The sequence below is a fragment of the Myotis myotis genome, unplaced genomic scaffold, assembly GCF_014108235.1.
Source record: "Myotis myotis isolate mMyoMyo1 unplaced genomic scaffold, mMyoMyo1.p scaffold_m19_p_9, whole genome shotgun sequence".
Lineage (NCBI taxonomy): Eukaryota > Metazoa > Chordata > Mammalia > Chiroptera > Vespertilionidae > Myotis > Myotis myotis.
The window spans coordinates 63,683,646-63,701,788 of NW_023416401.1; the positions used below are offsets into that span (position 1 = coordinate 63,683,646).

The window sequence follows — 18,143 nt, forward strand, 5'->3', positions numbered from 1 at the left end:
GTGAAATTGCTCCTTGTTTTATAGTGGCTTTTAAAAAATTAACAGTGCCCTCTTGCACAAATTGCCACATATATATTTTAAATATATTTTTATTGATTTCAGAGAGGAAGGGAGAGGGAGACAGAAACAACAGTAATGAAAGAGAGTCATTGATCAGCTGCCCTCCACACGCCCCACTCTAGGGATCAAGCCCACAACCGGAGCATGTGCCCCGACTGGGAATCAAACCGTGACCTCCTAGTTCAGCGGTTCTCAACCTGTGGGTCGAGACCCCTTTGAGGGTCGAACGACCCTTTCACAGGGGTGGCCTAAGACCATCGGAAAACACATATATAATTACATATTGTTTTGTGATTAATCACTATGCTTTAATTATGTTCAATTTGTAACAATGAAATTGGGGGTCACCACAACATGAGGAACTGTATTAAAGGGTGGTGACATTAGGAAGGTTGAGAACCACTGTCCTAGTTGATAGGTCGACACTCAACTACTGAGCCACATCAACCGGGCTATTTTTAAAGAGTTATTCTATTTTTTGTATCACGTCTTCTTCCCAGGATTACGATTGCTCTCCTTGATTTTTGTGAAGGTCACCTGTAGGGCTCTGGTTAAGCTTTGTTCTGGAGCACTGAGTGGACTGCATTGTGCTCATAGTAAGTGTCCCTTCAGGAGAACAAACAGGGACCTATCCTAAACTAGAGGTTCAGTTCCTCTCCCTCTACCTTCCTCCCTTCCTCCCTTCCTCCCTTCCTCCCTTCCTCCCTCCCTCCCTTCCTCCCTCCCTCCCTCTCTCCCCCTTCTCTCCCTCCCTTCCACTCTGTCTAAAAATCATTGGAAAAAATATCCTCGGGTGAGGATTAAAAAAAGAAGAAAAGAAAAAAGAATCCTTATCACTTAGTGATACATACTAAAGTAATTACAGTTGCAGTAATACGTCTCAGATTTGCTTTAAAATAACCCAGTGGAATGGATATGGAACAATGGTTCTCAACTCTGGGCAGTTTTCCCGCAGAGGACAATTGGTATTGTCTAGAGGTGATGATTGGTCATCACAATTGGTTAGCTACTGGCAAATACTAGGTAGAGGCCAGAGATGTTCTTAAACATCCTACAATGCCCATGACAGCCCCACACAACAGAGAATTATTAGTGTGAGGTTGAGAGGATCCTAGTATAGATGTAAAAAACTGGCATAATAGTGATAATGTTGAAGTGAAGTGATAAGTATATAGTGATTTATTTTAGTGTTCACTTTACTCCTGTGTAAGTTTGAAAGTTTCCCATAATAAAAAGTTTAAAATATATACAGCATTTAAAAAAGAAGCAGCAGCAGCAATCAGCACTCTGTGACAATTTCCTCTCCCCCCACTCTGGATAGTGCTCTGCTTTTCCAGCTGAGTCAGGATGGGACACCACAGCTTGTTACACAGCTTGTGGGTGTACCGACTCTGCTTTGGCAGGCCTTTGGTTAAATGCCATCCTCCTACCCCAAGGCTCACTTTCATCCCCAGTCCTGGTTGACTCTAGGGTATTTCCAGGCCCAGACTGGTAGAACTAGCACTTGCCTTTCAACGGAAGGTTCTTGGGCTCTGATTGATCTCTTCAGCAGTCCAATTCCATCTGTTTTGTCTTACAAAAACCCCTCAAAGGTTTTGATCTACTGAGGCCACCCTTGCTGCCTTCCCAATATGCTTTTGGTTCGTTAGTATGTTTATATTCTATTATATCAGTGTACTTTTGGGAAGAGAAATAAGTAAAATTATTATTTTTTAATTTGTGCCAGTCACACCCAAGGACAGGGAATAAACTCATTTTATCCCATCAGCATAAAGCTGATGAATAGAAAGAAGTAAAATTAGTGATTCAGCGAACCATCTTGAGCTAGATGTCTCTAATTACCCCCTTTTAATACCCCATATACAGCCCTCTGTGATTGGCATTTAATAGACATACTTAGTGATATATCAACCATTAATTCTTTTATTCACTCGCTCAATATATAGTCCAGTATTTGTTTATTGCCAATTGTGGGTGAAATTTTGTGTTAGGTTTAAGGTATATCGTGAGAAACAAAGTAGGTATGTAATCTTTGCCCTTGTAGAATTTATGGTGTAAAGAAGGGACACTCATTAGTCACTGAACTCAAATAAATAAATAATTACAAAGTGTGAGAGGTAATATCAAGGGAAATAACAGAGTGCTCTGTGAGAATAATAAAGAAAATCCTAGCTAATATTGACTGAGTACATAATGTGTGCCAGTTACTGTGCCAAGAATTTTACATGGATAATCTCATTTAATCTTCAGAGTAACTGATTTTAGAGATAAGAAACACTTAGGATCCTAATTTAGTATTAGGAAACAAAATATCTCTCTGGGGAGAATAACACTTAAAATGAGAACTAGATGACTAGGAGTTGGCCTGGCAAAGAATGGAAGGAAGCTATGTAAAAGCAGAATGAAGGAACAACATGTGACAGGCCTAAGGAAAGGATGAACTCAGCATGGAAGGACTCCAGTGGCTGAAGTTTAGTGAGCAAGGAAAGAGTGGTGGGAGATCTAGTAAGAAGAGACCGAATGGGGAGGTTTTATGGGCCAGGTTAAGGATATTAGATTTCCTCTAAAGCAGTGGTTCTCAACCTTGGCTACACATTAGAATCACCTGGGAATCTTTAAAATCCTGATTTCTGGGTCTCATCCTCCGGAAATTCTGTTTCTTTGTTATGGGGTGGGGTCACAACATTAGTAACAAAGAAACAGAATTTCCAGAGGATGAGGCCCAGAAATCAGGATTTTAAAAAGATTCCCAGGTGATTCTAATGTGCAGCCAAGGTTGAGAACTATTGCTCTAGCCTAAAGGCTTGGGAAACCATCCAAAGTTTTTACATATGAGAGGAACGTGATCTGATTTGCTTTCTTAGAGATCCCTCTGCCTGCTTTGTGTAGAATGGGTTGGCAGGGTGCAGAGGCTTGCTGTGATCCAGATGAGAGAGGATAGATAGAGACTATAGTGAGGGCAGCAGAATTTTTAAAAAGGGCAAACAAATTTGAGACATTCATTTTAGCCTGAGAATATATTACTTGCACTGAGTTGGATATAGAAGAAAAGCATCCACATTCATTACAATGGCCCACATTTCTTACTTTAACAGGGTGGATGGCAGAGCTAGCTTATTGAATGGAAAGAAAAATGTTTTAGACAGAAAGTTTGTATTGCCTGTGAAATTTAAAGTGGAGATGCCATATAGGCCCAGAAGAGAGGTCTAAACAAGCAATGCAAATGTGGGGATTGTTAGCATATCATTTCTGCTTACCATCAGCTATCTGATCAGATCAACTACATAAAGTATAGAGAAGAGTTCCAAGGACAGAGCTGTGAGGAAATCAGGCATTTATAAGATCTCGTGTTGGAAGAGGAACAACTAGCAAAGAAAATGTGATGGAGCAGCCAAGAGATAGAAGGAAAATCAGATGAGTGCTTTGTTGTGGAAACCAAGAGGAAAGTTCTTCCAAGAGGAGAGAGTAGTCAGCCAGTTTGAATGCTCATTTTAAGATGAGAGACACATACCAGGGTATGTTGAAAATTGTCATCTCCCATCTCTTAAAAACAAACAAACTTTGCACTCCATATCTTCCTCACATGTATTCCTTTATGGCAGCGGTTCTCAACCTGTGGGTCGAGGCTCCTTTGGGGGTCGAAGGACCCTTTCACAGGGGTCGCCTAAGACCATCGGAAATAATTACATATTGTTTTTGTGATTAATCACTATGCTTTAATTATGTTCAATTTGTAACAATGAAATTGGGGGCCACCACAACATGAGGAACTGTATTAAAGGGTCGTGGCATTAGGAATGTTGAGAACCACTGCTTTATGGTAAAAGTCCTCACTTCACATAAGGAATCGGTATCTTACTATCTCCTCTTTCCCTCTTTATTTCACTCTATTTAGTCTTCCTCACCAATCTTGAAAAGTTTACCAATAGCTGCCATCTTGTCAAATTCAGTTTCACTTCTCTATCTTCATCCTACTTAATCTATCACTAATATAAGATTGAACTGATCACTCTCTACTTGAAAAACTGTTTTGGCATCCATAAGACCATATTCCGCTGGATTATCTCCCACTTTGTAACTGCTGTTTATGAGTCATTTAGCTAGCTGAACTTTTAAAAGAATGTAAATCCAATTATTTCTCTACCATGTTCAAAGCCCTCCAATCAGATAGTGTTTCTCATCACATTCAGAATTAAATCCACACTCACTACAATGGCCTACAAAGTCCTAAGTTTTCTGGCTCTTGCCTCCCTCTTCAGCAACATTTTACTAAAACTGGATTTTGTGTTGTTTTTGAACCTGCCAAGCTCCTAAGAGCTATTGTACTTGCTGTTCCCTGTGCTAGAAATATTTGCCCAATATTTGCATAGTTCACTTCTTCACATTACATAGACCTCATAACCACTTCAGGCCTTCCCAAACTACTCTAAAATAGCCGAATCTGCCCCTTCTTACCCATCACTCCCTAATTCCCTACCATTCTTTTCTTTCTTTAAATTACTGATGTTTTTTTTTAATTTTTTTTAATTACAGTTTGCATTCAATATTATTTTCAGGTATAGAGCACAGTAGTCAATCTTATACTTCACAAAATGCTTCCGCCTCCCCAATATTTCCAGTATCCACCAGGCATTATACATAGTTATCATATTATTTTTAACTATATTCCCTGGGACTATTTTCTAACTACCAATTTGTACTTCTTAATCCTTTCCTTCACCTTTATCACCCAGTCTTGCAAACCACACACACACAACCATCAGTCTGTTCTCTTATCTATGAGTCTGTTTTGATTTTGTTCACATGTAAGTGAAATCATTCCTCTTTCTCTGACTGACTTATTTCACTTAGCATAATATCCTCTAGGTCCATCCATGCTATCACAATGGTAAGATTTCATTATTTTTTATGGCCGAGTAAAATTCCATTGTATACATATACCACAACTTTTTTATCCACTCATCTATTGAGCATTTGGGTTGCTTCCATATCTTGGCTATGTAAGTAACACAGCAATGAACATAGGAGTGCATATATTCTTTTGAATTAGTGTTTTGGATTTCTTTGGATAAATACCCAAAAGTGGAATTGCTGGGCCATAAGGCAGTTTCATTTTTAATATTTTTGAGGACCCTCCATACTGGTTTCCATAGTGGCTACATTCCCACCAACAGTGCATGAGGGTTCCCTTTTCTCCACATTTTTGCCAACACTTATTGTTTGTTGATTTATTGATGATAGCCATTCTGACAGGTGTGAGTTGATATCTCATTGAGGTTTGAATTTTCATTTCTCTGGTGATTAGTGACATTGAGCATCTTTTTATATGTCTATTAGACATGTGTATGTCTTTTTTTTTTTAATTGATTTCAGAGAGGAAGGGAGAGGGAGAGAGATCAATGATGCGAGAGAATCATTGATTGGTTGCCTCCTGCACGACCCCCACTGGGGATTGAACCCACAACCTAGGCATGTACCCTTGACCGGAATCGAACCTGGGACCCTTCATTCTACAGGCCGATGCTCTATCCACTGAGCTATTGTAAATGGGCAAGGCAACATCTGTATGTCCTTTTTGGAAAAGTGTCTATTCAGATTCTTAGCCCGTTTTTGAATTGGATTGTTTGGTGTGGGTTTTTTTTTTTGGTGGTCAGTTGTATGAGTTCTTTATAAATTTTGGATATTAACTCCTTAATAGATTATCACTAGCAAATATCTTCTCTCATTTGGTAGATGGTTTATTGATGGTTTTACTGATGGTGTCCTTTGCTCTGAAAATCTTTTCAGTTTGATGTAGTCCCATTTGTTTGTTTTTGTTTTGTTTTGTTTCCCTGTGTGAGGAGATATATCAGAAAAAAATCATTGCTAAGAAAAATGTTAGAGATGTTACTACCTTTGTTTTCTTCTATGAATTTTTTGGTTTTGAGTCTTACGTTTAAGTTTTTAATCTGTTATATAATGCAGGAAAGTGGTCTCATTTCATTTTTTGCATGTTATCTGTCCACTGTTTCAAATACTATTTATTGAATACACTGTCTTTACCCTATTGCATGTTCTTGCCTCTTTTGTCAAATAGCACTTGACCATATAGGTGTGCGTTTATTTCTGGGCTCTTTATTCTGTTCCATTGATTTATGTGTCTGTTTGTTTTTTGTTTTTTTTTTAAATATATTTCTTTATTGATTTCAGAGAGGAAGGGAGAAGGAGAGAGGGATAGAAACATCAATGATAAGAGAGAATCACCGATTGGCTGCCTCCTGCACACCCCCCACTGGGGAACGAGCCCGCAACCCAGGCATGTGCCCTTGGCCGGAATCGAACCCGGGACCCTTCAGTCCGAAGGCCGACGCTCTATCTACTAAGCCAAGCCGGCCAGGGTGGTTTTGTTTGGTTTAGCTAGTACTATGCTGTTTTGACTACTATAGACTTGTAGTATACTAATAGTTTGATATCAGATAGCATGATTGTTTATTTGATATTTTTTGTTTCTTGAGGTAGACCTGTAATTCTGTGAATTTACCTTTTAGGACTGCTTTCGCTGTGTCCTATAGATTTTGTGTTTTCATTTTCATTTGTCTCAGGTATTTCTTGAAATTTTTCCTTTGATCTCATTGTTAACCTATTCATTTTTAGTAAAATATTATTTAGCCTTCATGTGTTTGTGTTTTTCAGGTTTTTTTCTTGTAATGGATTTCTAATTTTATACCATTACAGTGCTTGATATGATTTTATTGTTCTTAAAGTTATTGAGACTTTTTTGCATCCTAATATGTGATCTATCCTGGAAAACGTTTCATGTGCATCTGAAAAGAATGTATATTCTTTTGCTTTGGGGTGAAATGTAAATTAAATCCAGTTGGTTTAGAGCAGTGGTTCTCAACCTTGGCTGCTCATTAGAATCACCTGGGAATCTTTTTAAAATCCTGATTTCTGGGCCTCATCCTCCAGAAATTCTGTTTCTTTGTTGTGGGGTGGGGCCACAACATTAGTAACAAAGAAACAGAATTTCCGGAGGATTCGGCCCAGAAATCAGGATTTTAAAAAGATTCCCAGGTGATTCTAATGTGCAGCCAAGGTTGAAAACCACTGGTTTAGAGCAGTGGTCGGCAGACTGCGGCTCGTGAGTCACATGCAGCTCTTTGGCCCTTTGAGTGTGGCTCTTCCACAAAATACCGACTTCTGCGCATGGGCCACGAAGTTCCAATCGCACTGTATGTGCACGCCCGCACGTGGTATTTTGTGGAAGAGCCACACTCAAGGGGCCAAAGAGCTGCATGTGGCTCGAAAGCCGCAGTTTGCCGACCACTGGTTTAGAGTATCATGTAAGGCCACTGTTTCCTTATTGATTTTCTGTCTGGAAAAACAGTCCATTTATGTCAATAGAATGTTAAAATCCCCTACTATGACTGTTTTACTGTAGATCTCTCCCTTTATATCCCTCAATATTTGCTTTATTTATTTAATCCTCACCTGAGTATATGTTTTTTATTGATTTTAAAAAGAGAGGAAGGGAGGGTGGGGTGGGGAGAGAGAGGGAGAGGGAAACATCTATGTGAGAGAGAATTGATGGTCAGTTGCCTCCCAGACGCACCCTAACCAAGGATCAAACCTGTAACCCAGACATGTGCCCTGACAGGGAATCAAACCTGCAACCTTTTGATGTATGGGATGATGTTCCAACTGGCCAGGGCCAGTATTTGCTTTATATATTTATGTGCTCCTATGTTGTTGGGTACATAAATGTTTACAAGGGTTTTATGCTCTTGTTGGATTGATCCCTTTATCATTAGGTAATGTCTTTCTTTGTCTCTTATTACTGCCTTTGTTTTAAAGTCTGTTTTGTCTGATGTAAGTATTGCTACCCAGCCTTTTTTTTTGTTTTGATTTACATGGAATATCCTTTTCTAACCCTTTACTTTTAGTGTGTGTATATCTTTCATTCTGAGGTGAGTCTGTTATAGATAGCATATACAAGGTAGGGCAAAAGTTAGGTGTACAGTTGTGAATACGCGAAACACAGTTTACTCTTGTAATATTATTTATTAATTATTGTGTTATTTTTCATATAAACAACTATAAACTTTTGCCCCACCCTGTATATGGCTGTTATTTTCTTATGCATTCAGCTATACCAGGGGTGGGCAAACTTTTTGACTCGAGGGCCACAATGGGTTCTTAAACTGGACCGGAGGGCCGGAACAAAAGCATGGATGGAGTGTTTGTGTGAACTAATATAAATTCAAAGTAAACATCATTACATAAAAGGGTACGGTCTTTTTTTTTTTTTTTAGTTTTATTCATTTCAAACGGGCCGGATCCAGCCCGCTGGCCGTAGTTTGCCCACAGCTGAGCTATACCATGTCTAATTGGAGCATTTAATTCTCTTTTTTTCTTTTCTTTTCTTAAAGAAGTCCCTTTAACATTTTTTGTGTAATATTGGTTTGGTGGTAATGAAAACTCATTTCGTTTTTTCTTGTCTGTGAAGCTCTTTATTTCTCCTTTAATTTTAAATGATAGCCTTGCTGGGTAGAGTAGTCTTGGTTATAGGTCCTTGCTTTTTATCACTTTGAATATTTCATCCAGTCCTTCTGGCCTGAAATGTTTCTATTGAGAAATCAGCTGGTGGTCTTAAGGGAGATCCCTTGTAGGTAACTGTCTTTCTTTTGATGCTCTTTGTCTTTAACCTTTGCCATTTTAATTATGATGTGTCAGGGTGTGGACCTTTTTGGGTTCATTTTGTTTGGGACTCTCTCTGCTTCCTGGACTTTTGGGTCTTTTTCCTTTACCAGTTTTGGGAAGTTTTCAGTCATTATTTCTTTAAATAGATTCTCAGTCTCTTGCTCTCTTTCAATTCCTTCTGGAACCCGATGATGCAGATATTATTACTTGATGCTGTTCCAGAAGTTCCTCAAACTAGCCTCATTTTTTAAAAAAATTCTTTTTCTCTTTTTGCTGCTCTGATTGCATGTTTTCTGCTACCTTGTCTTCCAAATCACTGATTCATTCGTCTGCTTTACCTAAGATTACTGATTGCATTTAGTATATTCTTCATTTCAGACATTGCATTTTTCATTCATGGCTGGTTCTTTCTTATGATTTCTGTGTCCTTTTGTATGTTTACTATCTATTTGCTTAAGTTCTCTCTAAGTTCATCCATTCTTTTCCTAAGTGTTTTGAGCATTTTTATAACCATTGTTTTGAATTCTGTATCTTGTAGATTGCTTGCCTCCATTTCATTTAGTTCTTTTACTGGGGATTACTCCTTTTCTTTGAGGCTTTTTTTCCTCCCCATTTTGGCTGCCTCTCTGTACTTGTTTCTGTGTATTAGGTAGATCTGCTGTGTTTCCCAGTCTTGGTGTTGTGGTCTTATGTAGTAGGTGTCTTGTGGAGCTCAGTGGTGTAGTCTCCCTGATCACCTGTGCTCCAGGAATGTTTCTTGTGTGGGTCATGTGAGCCCTCCTTTTGTAGTTGAGTCTTACAGTTGGCCTGTCCGTGAGTGGGATTGAGTCTCAGGTTGGCTATGAGAATCAACACCAACCACAATGTACGATCGTCTGTGTGGGGCCTGACCCCACAACATGGAATTCATGCCTGCAGGGTCTGGTGCCTACCAAGAGCTCCTTTTGGGTATGCCACTTGTGGAGCTAATTAGGTCATGATCTGATGTGGTCTGAAGCCTGCCACCAGGTGTGTTGGTTCTGGGGCCTCTTTGAGAAGGACATGGGTGCAGATCAGTATCAGGGGCTGCCCGTGCCTTGCCCTCGGCTACATGTTGGGAGCTACAAACTAATCCATGGTTTGAGTTTGTGGTTGCCTCTGCTGGGCATGGGTGTGCATGAGAGAGGGCAAATTGCGTACCAAGGCTGGCTTCCATGGGCACCAAGTTTAGGGACAAGTCAGCAAAAGGCCCAAGACACCCTGAGATCTGCCGCCAGCTACCTGTTAGGCTAAGTCACTGAAAGTCTCTGGTGGTAGGTGGGTTGCATGATAGCTTCTCAGTTAGTCACTAGGTAGGGGCTATTGGTGTTCTCCAGGTTGATACAAATTAAGACTTGGCACCAGAACTGAGTCTGATGATACTCAGCAAAAGTCTCAGGGTACAACAAGGCCAGCTGCCACCTACTAGGGGTCTGGGGATCTTTGTGGTGGCTGGGATCTCAGGGAGCTGTCCTGGTGAGGCCAGCAGAGTTCATCAGGCTAAAACAGACCAAGATTTGGCTATGCGGAGGAAGGGGAGCTTGGCACGGCAGGCCACAGGGAGTTGGGAGAGTGGGGCTAGTGCATTTACTTAGTCTGATGCTATACGGAGGGGAGTACTTGACCTAGGAAAGGTGGTTTCTCTTGGCAGTGCGGGTGAGGGAATCAGCACAGGACCCTTGGCAGCTGATCCTTTAACCTTCTCCCCAAAGCCACACAACCCTCTGAGCTGCCTTTCTTCCACTGGAGCCCAGGGTGAGTGCCCACAAATGAGATTTTGTGCTTTGGCCCTTCAAGAAGGCGCCTGGGTTTCTAGCATACTCCCTGGTGGATAGATCTTCACTGATTTTTCACAGCCAGATATTATATGGACATCTCTTCCCTGCTCTGGTGCTCCAGGCTGGGGAGCCCCGCATGGGTTAAGACTCCTTGCGCATCAGAGGGAACCTTTGCACCTGAGATACCCCTCAAGATTCTCAGCCACTGCGCATGCCACCCCTCAAGATTCACAGCCCTTTTCGCATCTCCACCATTCCTGCCAGGCTGCTTCTGTAAATCCTTGGTTATAAGACTTCTGTTTAGCTAGTTCAGTTGGTTATCAGGTTTATTGTTTTATAATTTAGTTGTAATTTCAGTTTGATCCTGAGAGGAAGTGAGTGTGCTTTCCCCTTACTCTGCTGCCATTTGAATTAATCATACTGTTTTCTTCATAGCACTTGTCCCTTGCTGAAATTATGTGTTTACTTGTTAATGAACAGTATCCGCTCACTTTTCTTTTCCCATGGTCTAGAACAGTGCCTAGCATAGAATTGCTGGTCTATAAATATTTTTTTAATGAATGCTACTAAGAGGTTGAATCAGGTGTGAATGGGAATGTTTCCATTGGATTTGGTAATATGCCATTTGTGTGTTTTTGATGAGTTTTTTAATTTCTATTTATTTTTAAATATATTTTTATTGGTTTCAGAGAGGAAGGGAGAGTGAGAGAGAGAGAGAGAAACATCAATGATGAGAATCATTGCTTGGCTGCCTCTTGCACACCCCCACAGGGGATCGAACCCGCAACCCAGGCATGTGCCCTGACTAGGAATTGAATCGTTGATCTGGTTCATCGGTCCATGCTCAACCACTGAGCCACACCAGCTGGGCTTGATGAGCAATTTAAATGGAGCACTGAGGTAGGAGTCAAGAACAAAATAGGCTAAGGAGTTATCCAGAGGTAAAGAATTAGAGAAAATGACTGTTTTTATAAGACAACTGTTGTGAGAAGTTAACTGTGAAGCATGGGGCTGTTGGTGAGTAGAGGGGGGTAAATGAGTCAAGAAGACAAGTCTTTGAGGTAACAGTAATAGATGTGTGGCAGGATTGACTTTCACATGGGAGGGACTTGTCCTCCCTTTTAGTAGGATGGAAAGTGATGAAGATAGTTACAAACTCAAGATGTTGTGTAGTTAGTGGTAGGGGCATGAGAGTGGAGGAGAATGAGCCAGCACCTGGTTAGCTGCCATAAGAAAGAAAGCTAAGTTTTGGATGGAAAGGAAGCCAGGCCCTATGGAATGGAAATCCAAGAACCTGCCTTCCAATATATCTCCAAGCCATATCTTGCTGTAGTTGGGATTCTGGCTGTGGAAAGAAGTAGAAACGAGTACCGGCATTTTGGATACATAGTGCTTAAGGATCTAATGTCTGCTTGCTTTAATCAGGAACAGTATTCTCTATGCCAGGAAACAATCTGAGTTTATGACAGGAAAATTCTTTTATCTCCTGTCTTCCTCTAGGTCAGTGATGGCGAACCTCTGACACGCGTGTCAGAGGTGACACGCGAACTCATTTTTTTGGTTAGTTTTTCTTTGTTAAATGGCATTTAAATATATAAAATAAATATCAAAAATATAAATCTTTCTTTTACTATGGTTGCAAATATCAAAAAATTTCTGTATGTGATACGGCACCAGAGTTAAGTTAGGGTTTTTCAAAATGCTGACACGCCAAGCTCAAAAGGTTTGCCATCACTGCTCTAGGTGGAGCCCATTAAGGCTGGGGAGAGAGTATGTTGTTGACTCTCATACCTAGATTGCCATCAGGATTGGATGTGTTCATGCTTTCAAATATTTATTTGTTTATGTACTAAGCACTGTTTTAGGCTCTATAGCAATGAACAAAACAGTCTATGCCTTCAAAGAGCTTTTATTCAAATGCAGGGAGACAGCTCTGGTCGGTTTTGTTCAGTGGAAAGAGCATTGGCCTGCAGACTGAAGGGTCCCGGGTTTGATTTTGGTCAAGGGCATATGTCCGGATTATGGGCTTGGTCCCCAGCAGGGGGCAGCCAATCAATGATTCTCTCTCATCATTGATATTTCTATCTCTCTTTTCCTCTCCCCTCCCCTTTGAAATCAATAAAAATATATTTTTTTGCTGGGGTCCAGCCCCAGCAGGTCCAGGGGTCCCCAAAGGTGTGGACGGAGTCAGCGAAGAAGGAATGACATGGAGACAGCGTTCAGTTGATCAGCAGCCTAGCCAGGATCTCTAGCCAAGTTCTGGTCAGGATCTCCAGCGAAGTTCTGGTTAGGATCTCCAGCCAGGTTCTGTGTCCATGTTCTCTTGCTAGGTTCTCCAGCCAGGTTCTCCAGCCAGGTTCTGTACAGGTTCTCCAGCCAGGTTCAGTCACCAGGTTCTAGTCAGGTTCTCTTGCCATGTTCTATCTAGGTTCTGTAGCCAGGTTCTGTCTCTAGGATCTTCAGCCAGGTTCTCTCCCTAGGTTCTGTCTCTAGGTTCTGTTGCCAGTTTCTGTCCAGGATCTTTTGCCATGTTCTGTCTCTAGCTTCTGTCTCTAGGTTCTGTTTCCAGTTTCTGTCCAGGATCTTTTGCCATGTTCTCTCCAGCGAAGTTCTTCTGTCTCTAGGTTCTGTGTAGGTTCTGTGTCTAGGTTCTGTGTCCTGTTGTCTTGTTACATCTGTATTTATACCAGTTGATTCCAATCCTATCAATCTCTATTCCAAAGGTTAGGGCGTTTCTTATCTCCATTCCAGGGAGTAAAGATTATGTAGCTTAAGCATGATTGTTCATAGTTAAAGTGATTAATTACCCACCGGGCACTTAGTTAAGGGGTTTTATTCCCTCCCTAACTTCAGGGGAAAATCCCTACCTGGGGAAACAACCTTTCTCAGAGAGGGGACCTTGGTTAAAACACATAGTGCCAAGAGGGTGAGCAAACATATTAAGAACAGTATGCCATATATGCCAGGTCCCTTGAAACAGCAAGGATGGACCGGCTCCCGGCATTTTTTAAATGCAGGGAGACAGAAAACAAATGTATGATAAGCAGAGATAGGGTAGCAGTAGGAAGTGTTGTCTCTCTCGCTCATTTTGTTCATGCCCTGTCTCTACAGAAGCATTGAATGAGCCCTTCTTCCTGGGTATTTCCCAGAGCACCCAACTTGAGCCCTCCATTGCACACAATAGTAATGACATGTTTTCTTTTCTCAATTTCAGATGAAACACCAATTATTGCAGTGATGGTGGCCCTGTCCTCTCTGCTAGTGATCGTCTTTATTATCATAGTTCTGTACATGTTAAGGTGAGCATGTGAACTAATGCTTCTCCATTCTCGTGGCCTCTATTTCAGTAACCCCAGGGCCTCAAGCCTACATAGTTCAGAAGACAGTAGGATAAGAATAATTAAGAGGATAGAGGGAAATGACTCAGGATAGTGCTCATAAGATTAAATTTCTACTTAGAAATTATTTAAAAGCGACATAGTCTTCCTCAAGACCCAGCCCCGTCTCTTGGCTTCCACCTATCCAAGTCCAGCCTCCCAACTCTACTGCAATCTAAAGTCCAGGATGGTGGTTTGGAGGTTGAGGGAAGAAGCCACAGTCTGTATTATTATTGATAAGTGTTTAAGATCTTCATATCTAGCCCTGTTGAAGCAACCCCTAAAAATCCCCTGGTCTCTATATAATAAAGCCTATAAAATATTTATACCTGGGGCTTTGTCCCCAAACCCCTCTAGGACTCCTTACCCTGGCATACTGCACTAAACCATGTGAGTTATAGGGTTCCCCTTTCTGTCTGACTTTCTTTCAAGATCCTCCAGATAATACTACTCAAACGGAACAAAAGCAAGAAAGGGGAACCCAAGGGAGAGAAGAGGGAAGTGTATTTGTTATCTTCCTACCGCCCTGACTAATTAGGCTTAACTTCGCCCTTATCTTTGGCTTAAGCTGCTCTGTGTGCTCTCTTTCTGTTCTACAGATATAAAGAGAGGGGAACCTTGGACACCCCTATAATTTGTCATGTGTATCCACCATCCTGCAGGAGACTTAAGACCAGATCTGTGCTCACCCAGTCTGAAACTCTGATCTTTTCCCTGGTTGCACTGGGGAAATAACAGTATTTTTATTTGATATGGATATTCTTATCTACTCCTTCCCCCTACTATACTCTACCCACTCATCCTTTTTTCACCTGGTATGACTGTAATCTTCAGGGAGTTCTGGAACTAGAACTGCACATAGTCACACAAGCTAGAATATACCCTTGGTGATACCTGGGTTGGATTCTAGTGCTGTGGTCGCCAACCGGTGGTCTGCGGACCACATGTGGTTCGTGAGGTCCGAAAGGTTGGCGACCGCTGTTCTAGTGTGCTGAGGGTGAGCAGGAGCATCATGTGCAGGACCTGTCTCTTAAAAGAGCCTGGTTAGCCCTAGCCGGTTTGGCTCAGTAGATAGAGCACTGGCCTGAGGACTGAAGGGTCCCGGATTCGATTCCTGGTCAGGGCACATGCCTGGGTTGCAGGATCGATCCCCAGTCGGGGGTGTGCAGGAGGCAGCCAATCAATAATTCTCTCTCATCATTGATGTTTCTATCTCTCTCTCTCTCTCTCTCTCCCCCTTCCTCTCTCAAGTCAATTAATTTTTTTTTTTTTAAGCCTGTTTATTTGGTAAAGAAGATTTAGAAAGGCTGAATTGAAAGTGGAAATACAAAGCCAATGATTGGTCTCTTCTGCCTCTGTGCTTAGTTTTTCACATTTTCTCATTAGGTTTAAGAAATACAAGCAAGCTGGGAGTCATTCCAATTCTTTCCGCTTATCCAATGGCCGCACTGAGGATGTGGGTAAGGAACTCTAATGGCATGGGAAACCTTCATGGAGAAGAAAAACAAGAAATTAGTGATTTCCCTATTCTAAAAGGAAAAAGACTTGAAGAGAGCAGCTCTAGTTCTTGGAAGCTCGGTCCATGAGCTAGAATCCCCAATTTAGTTTCCAGAGAAGGACTAGTCCCCAGGGCACATAACTAACTTTCCCCTTTATGCATTGCAGAACCCCAGAGTGTGCCACTTCTGGCCAGGTCTCCAAGCACCAACAGGAAGTATCCACCTCTGCCCGTAGACAAGCTGGAAGAGGAGATTAACCGGAGAATGGCCGATGACAACAAACTCTTCAGAGAGGAATTCAACGTGAGTTTTTTGCTGAGACTGGTGTGTCAGCAGGGAGGAAGGCAGACCTAAGGTGTTGGAGGAGAAAACAGGTTTTTAATGGGTTAAGAGGTGAGAAAATGTTCACCAAGTTCTTCTGACTCCTTTCCTATATGATTATGGACAGGAAATGACCTCCCTTATCTATCCATCTATTCATTCATCATCACATCTGTTACTTTGTTTAATAAATACTTATTAAGCATTTAATATGTGCTAGGTGCCAGGGATTTGCTGGGGAGCAAAAACAGATTTAATTTCTACACTCAAGAAATTCACTGTCTATAAATAAGAACAAAAATAACTAAGTTCAAATAGCAATATAGGACATAAAGGACTGGCGCATAGTAGTAGGAGCCTCTATTAACGGTGGCCTTTTAGAGTTTGGATTAGGGATCCCAGAGTGTCTTAAGTAGACAAGGAGTAGCTCAGTGTGGAAAATGAGGACCATGGCAGACTGCAGAGTAAAGGCCTCATCTTGGGAATTTAGATTCGTATTTTTTTATAACTCCCTCAAGAAAGCAGAACATATTTGTGAATCTACCAGTTGGTGATTCTAGCCCAGGGGTGGGCAAACTTTTTAACTCGAGGGCCACAATGGGTTCTTAAACCGGACCGGAGGGCCGGAACAAAAGCATGGATGGAGTGTTTGTGTGAACTAATATAAACTCAAAGTAAACATCATTACATAAAAGGGTACGGTCTTTTATTTTTTTAGTTTTATTCATTTCAAACGGGCCGGATCCGGCCCGCGGGCCGTAGTTTGCCCACGGCTGTTCTAGCCCATCGGTTCTGATCCCAGGTCAGAACTTCTTTGAAGAAATGATGTTTTCATTGAGACCCAATCAAAGGCAAAGACATTGGGGAAAGGGAGATGGGAGGGTGGAGTGGGGGGGACTTTCCAGACACTCGAAATAGCAGGAGCAGACTGTTAATAATGAGGGTGGGTGAGGGAAGGGCCCATTCAGAAAATAAAGAAGGGCTATGTGTGGCCGAAGGGCAGAGACTCTAGAGAATAGTAAGAAATGAAACTGCAAGAAGATGAGACCAGGCTATAGATCTTACAGATTGTCGTGAAGGAAATAGAGCTATGGACTAACCAGGTTTGTATTTTGAAATAAAATGGTGCTATATAGAGAATGGCCCATGGGGAGATCAGAATAGGTGCAGGGAATACAGTGAGGGGCTACAACAGCGGTTGATACCAGAGGTGCTGATAGATTGGCGTAAGCTGGTCATGATTAGGGAAAGGGGAATGGATTTGAGGACATAGAGGACCAACTTGGGCATTGGTAAACTCTCAGTCACTTTACACCTTTCAACTGAAGTTGGCTCCCCTTGTGACACCAAAATGGCTACCCCAGTTCAAGGCACCACATGGAGGTTTCACAAGATCCAGTGGACAAAGGATGACTGTTTCTTTCTGTGTGTCTCCTTTTACCAATGAGGAAAACTTTCCCAAAAGCTTCTGAAGACTTCCCTTGTCACATGCTTCTGTTTAAACCAGTCATAAGCAAGGAAGAAATAGGCTTACTGCAACTGACAGAACCCAGTCCAAATTAGTGGAGCTCTAATAGCAAGAAGGAAAGGAGCTTCAATTACCAGGTGGGTGGGTCACCACTCATCTGCTCCACCAGTGAAGGGTTTAGGGGAACAGAGATATGTGGTCAGTTTTGCACTCTGAGAAAATCATTAGCTCCAAGTGAAGAATAGCTGGGAGGGAGGCAAGAACTGAAGCAAAAGACCGTTTACTGGGCAAGAGTTAATAGAATAACTTGGACCCTTTTTTCTGGCTGTTGAAAAAAACAGCATCATTTTTGCTCATTGTTGCTTGAGACTTGGTCCCCACAATATAGCACCCAAGCGATGGCCCGGGGGGCTCAGTTGGTTGGAGGGTTGTGCCACACCCAAAGGTTTCGGGTTCAATCCCCAGTCAGGTTGCATTTGGGAGGCAACTGATCAATGTTTCTCACATCAATGTTTCTCTCTCTCAAAAAAAAAAATAATAGTAATAAAAACATATTCTCAGGTGAGGATTTAAAAAGAGTTCCCAGCCTCAGCACCATCACTAGGTCTCCAATAGACACACTATTGGAGCCTGTAGTGCCAACTGCTTCTGGGTAATGGAGTATGTGTCCCCATGGCCATACCTCTTTGTGTGTGAAATGAAGTCTTTGTTTGGAGGTAATAGTCACTGAGATCCCATGATAAGGCAACCCAGTAAATCCTTGAATAGAGGTGGTGTTCTTAGAGGCATGGTAGGCAAATTCAATAGATACTGTGGTGAGAGCCAATTGCCAGGCTACCATGGCCACTATATTCATGGGCTCATTGGGCCAGCAATGGGATATTAAGGGAAAGGGCTAACCAAGATCTCCTTGGCGGTTAGCAATGAGTGCCATCTGGGAGGA

At 41.7% G+C, this 18,143-nt stretch overlaps 1 protein-coding gene across 10 annotated transcripts in view; it reads left to right on the forward strand.

Moving 5' to 3' along the window:
* The window catches only part of PTPRA (protein tyrosine phosphatase receptor type A), a 138,084-nt gene that overhangs the window by 81,710 nt on the left and 38,231 nt on the right, over nt 1–18,143 (forward strand). For 9 of the 10 annotated variants that reach the window (XM_036323327.1, XM_036323333.1, XM_036323325.1 and 6 more), the window contains 3 exons: nt 13,750–13,834; nt 15,299–15,372; nt 15,578–15,714. In XM_036323327.1, coding sequence (XP_036179220.1) covers nt 13,750–13,834; nt 15,299–15,372; nt 15,578–15,714 — 296 coding nt within the window. The remainder of the gene's footprint in view (nt 1–13,749; nt 13,835–15,298; nt 15,373–15,577; nt 15,715–18,143) is intronic. The other variant, XM_036323335.1, reaches the window with a different exon arrangement.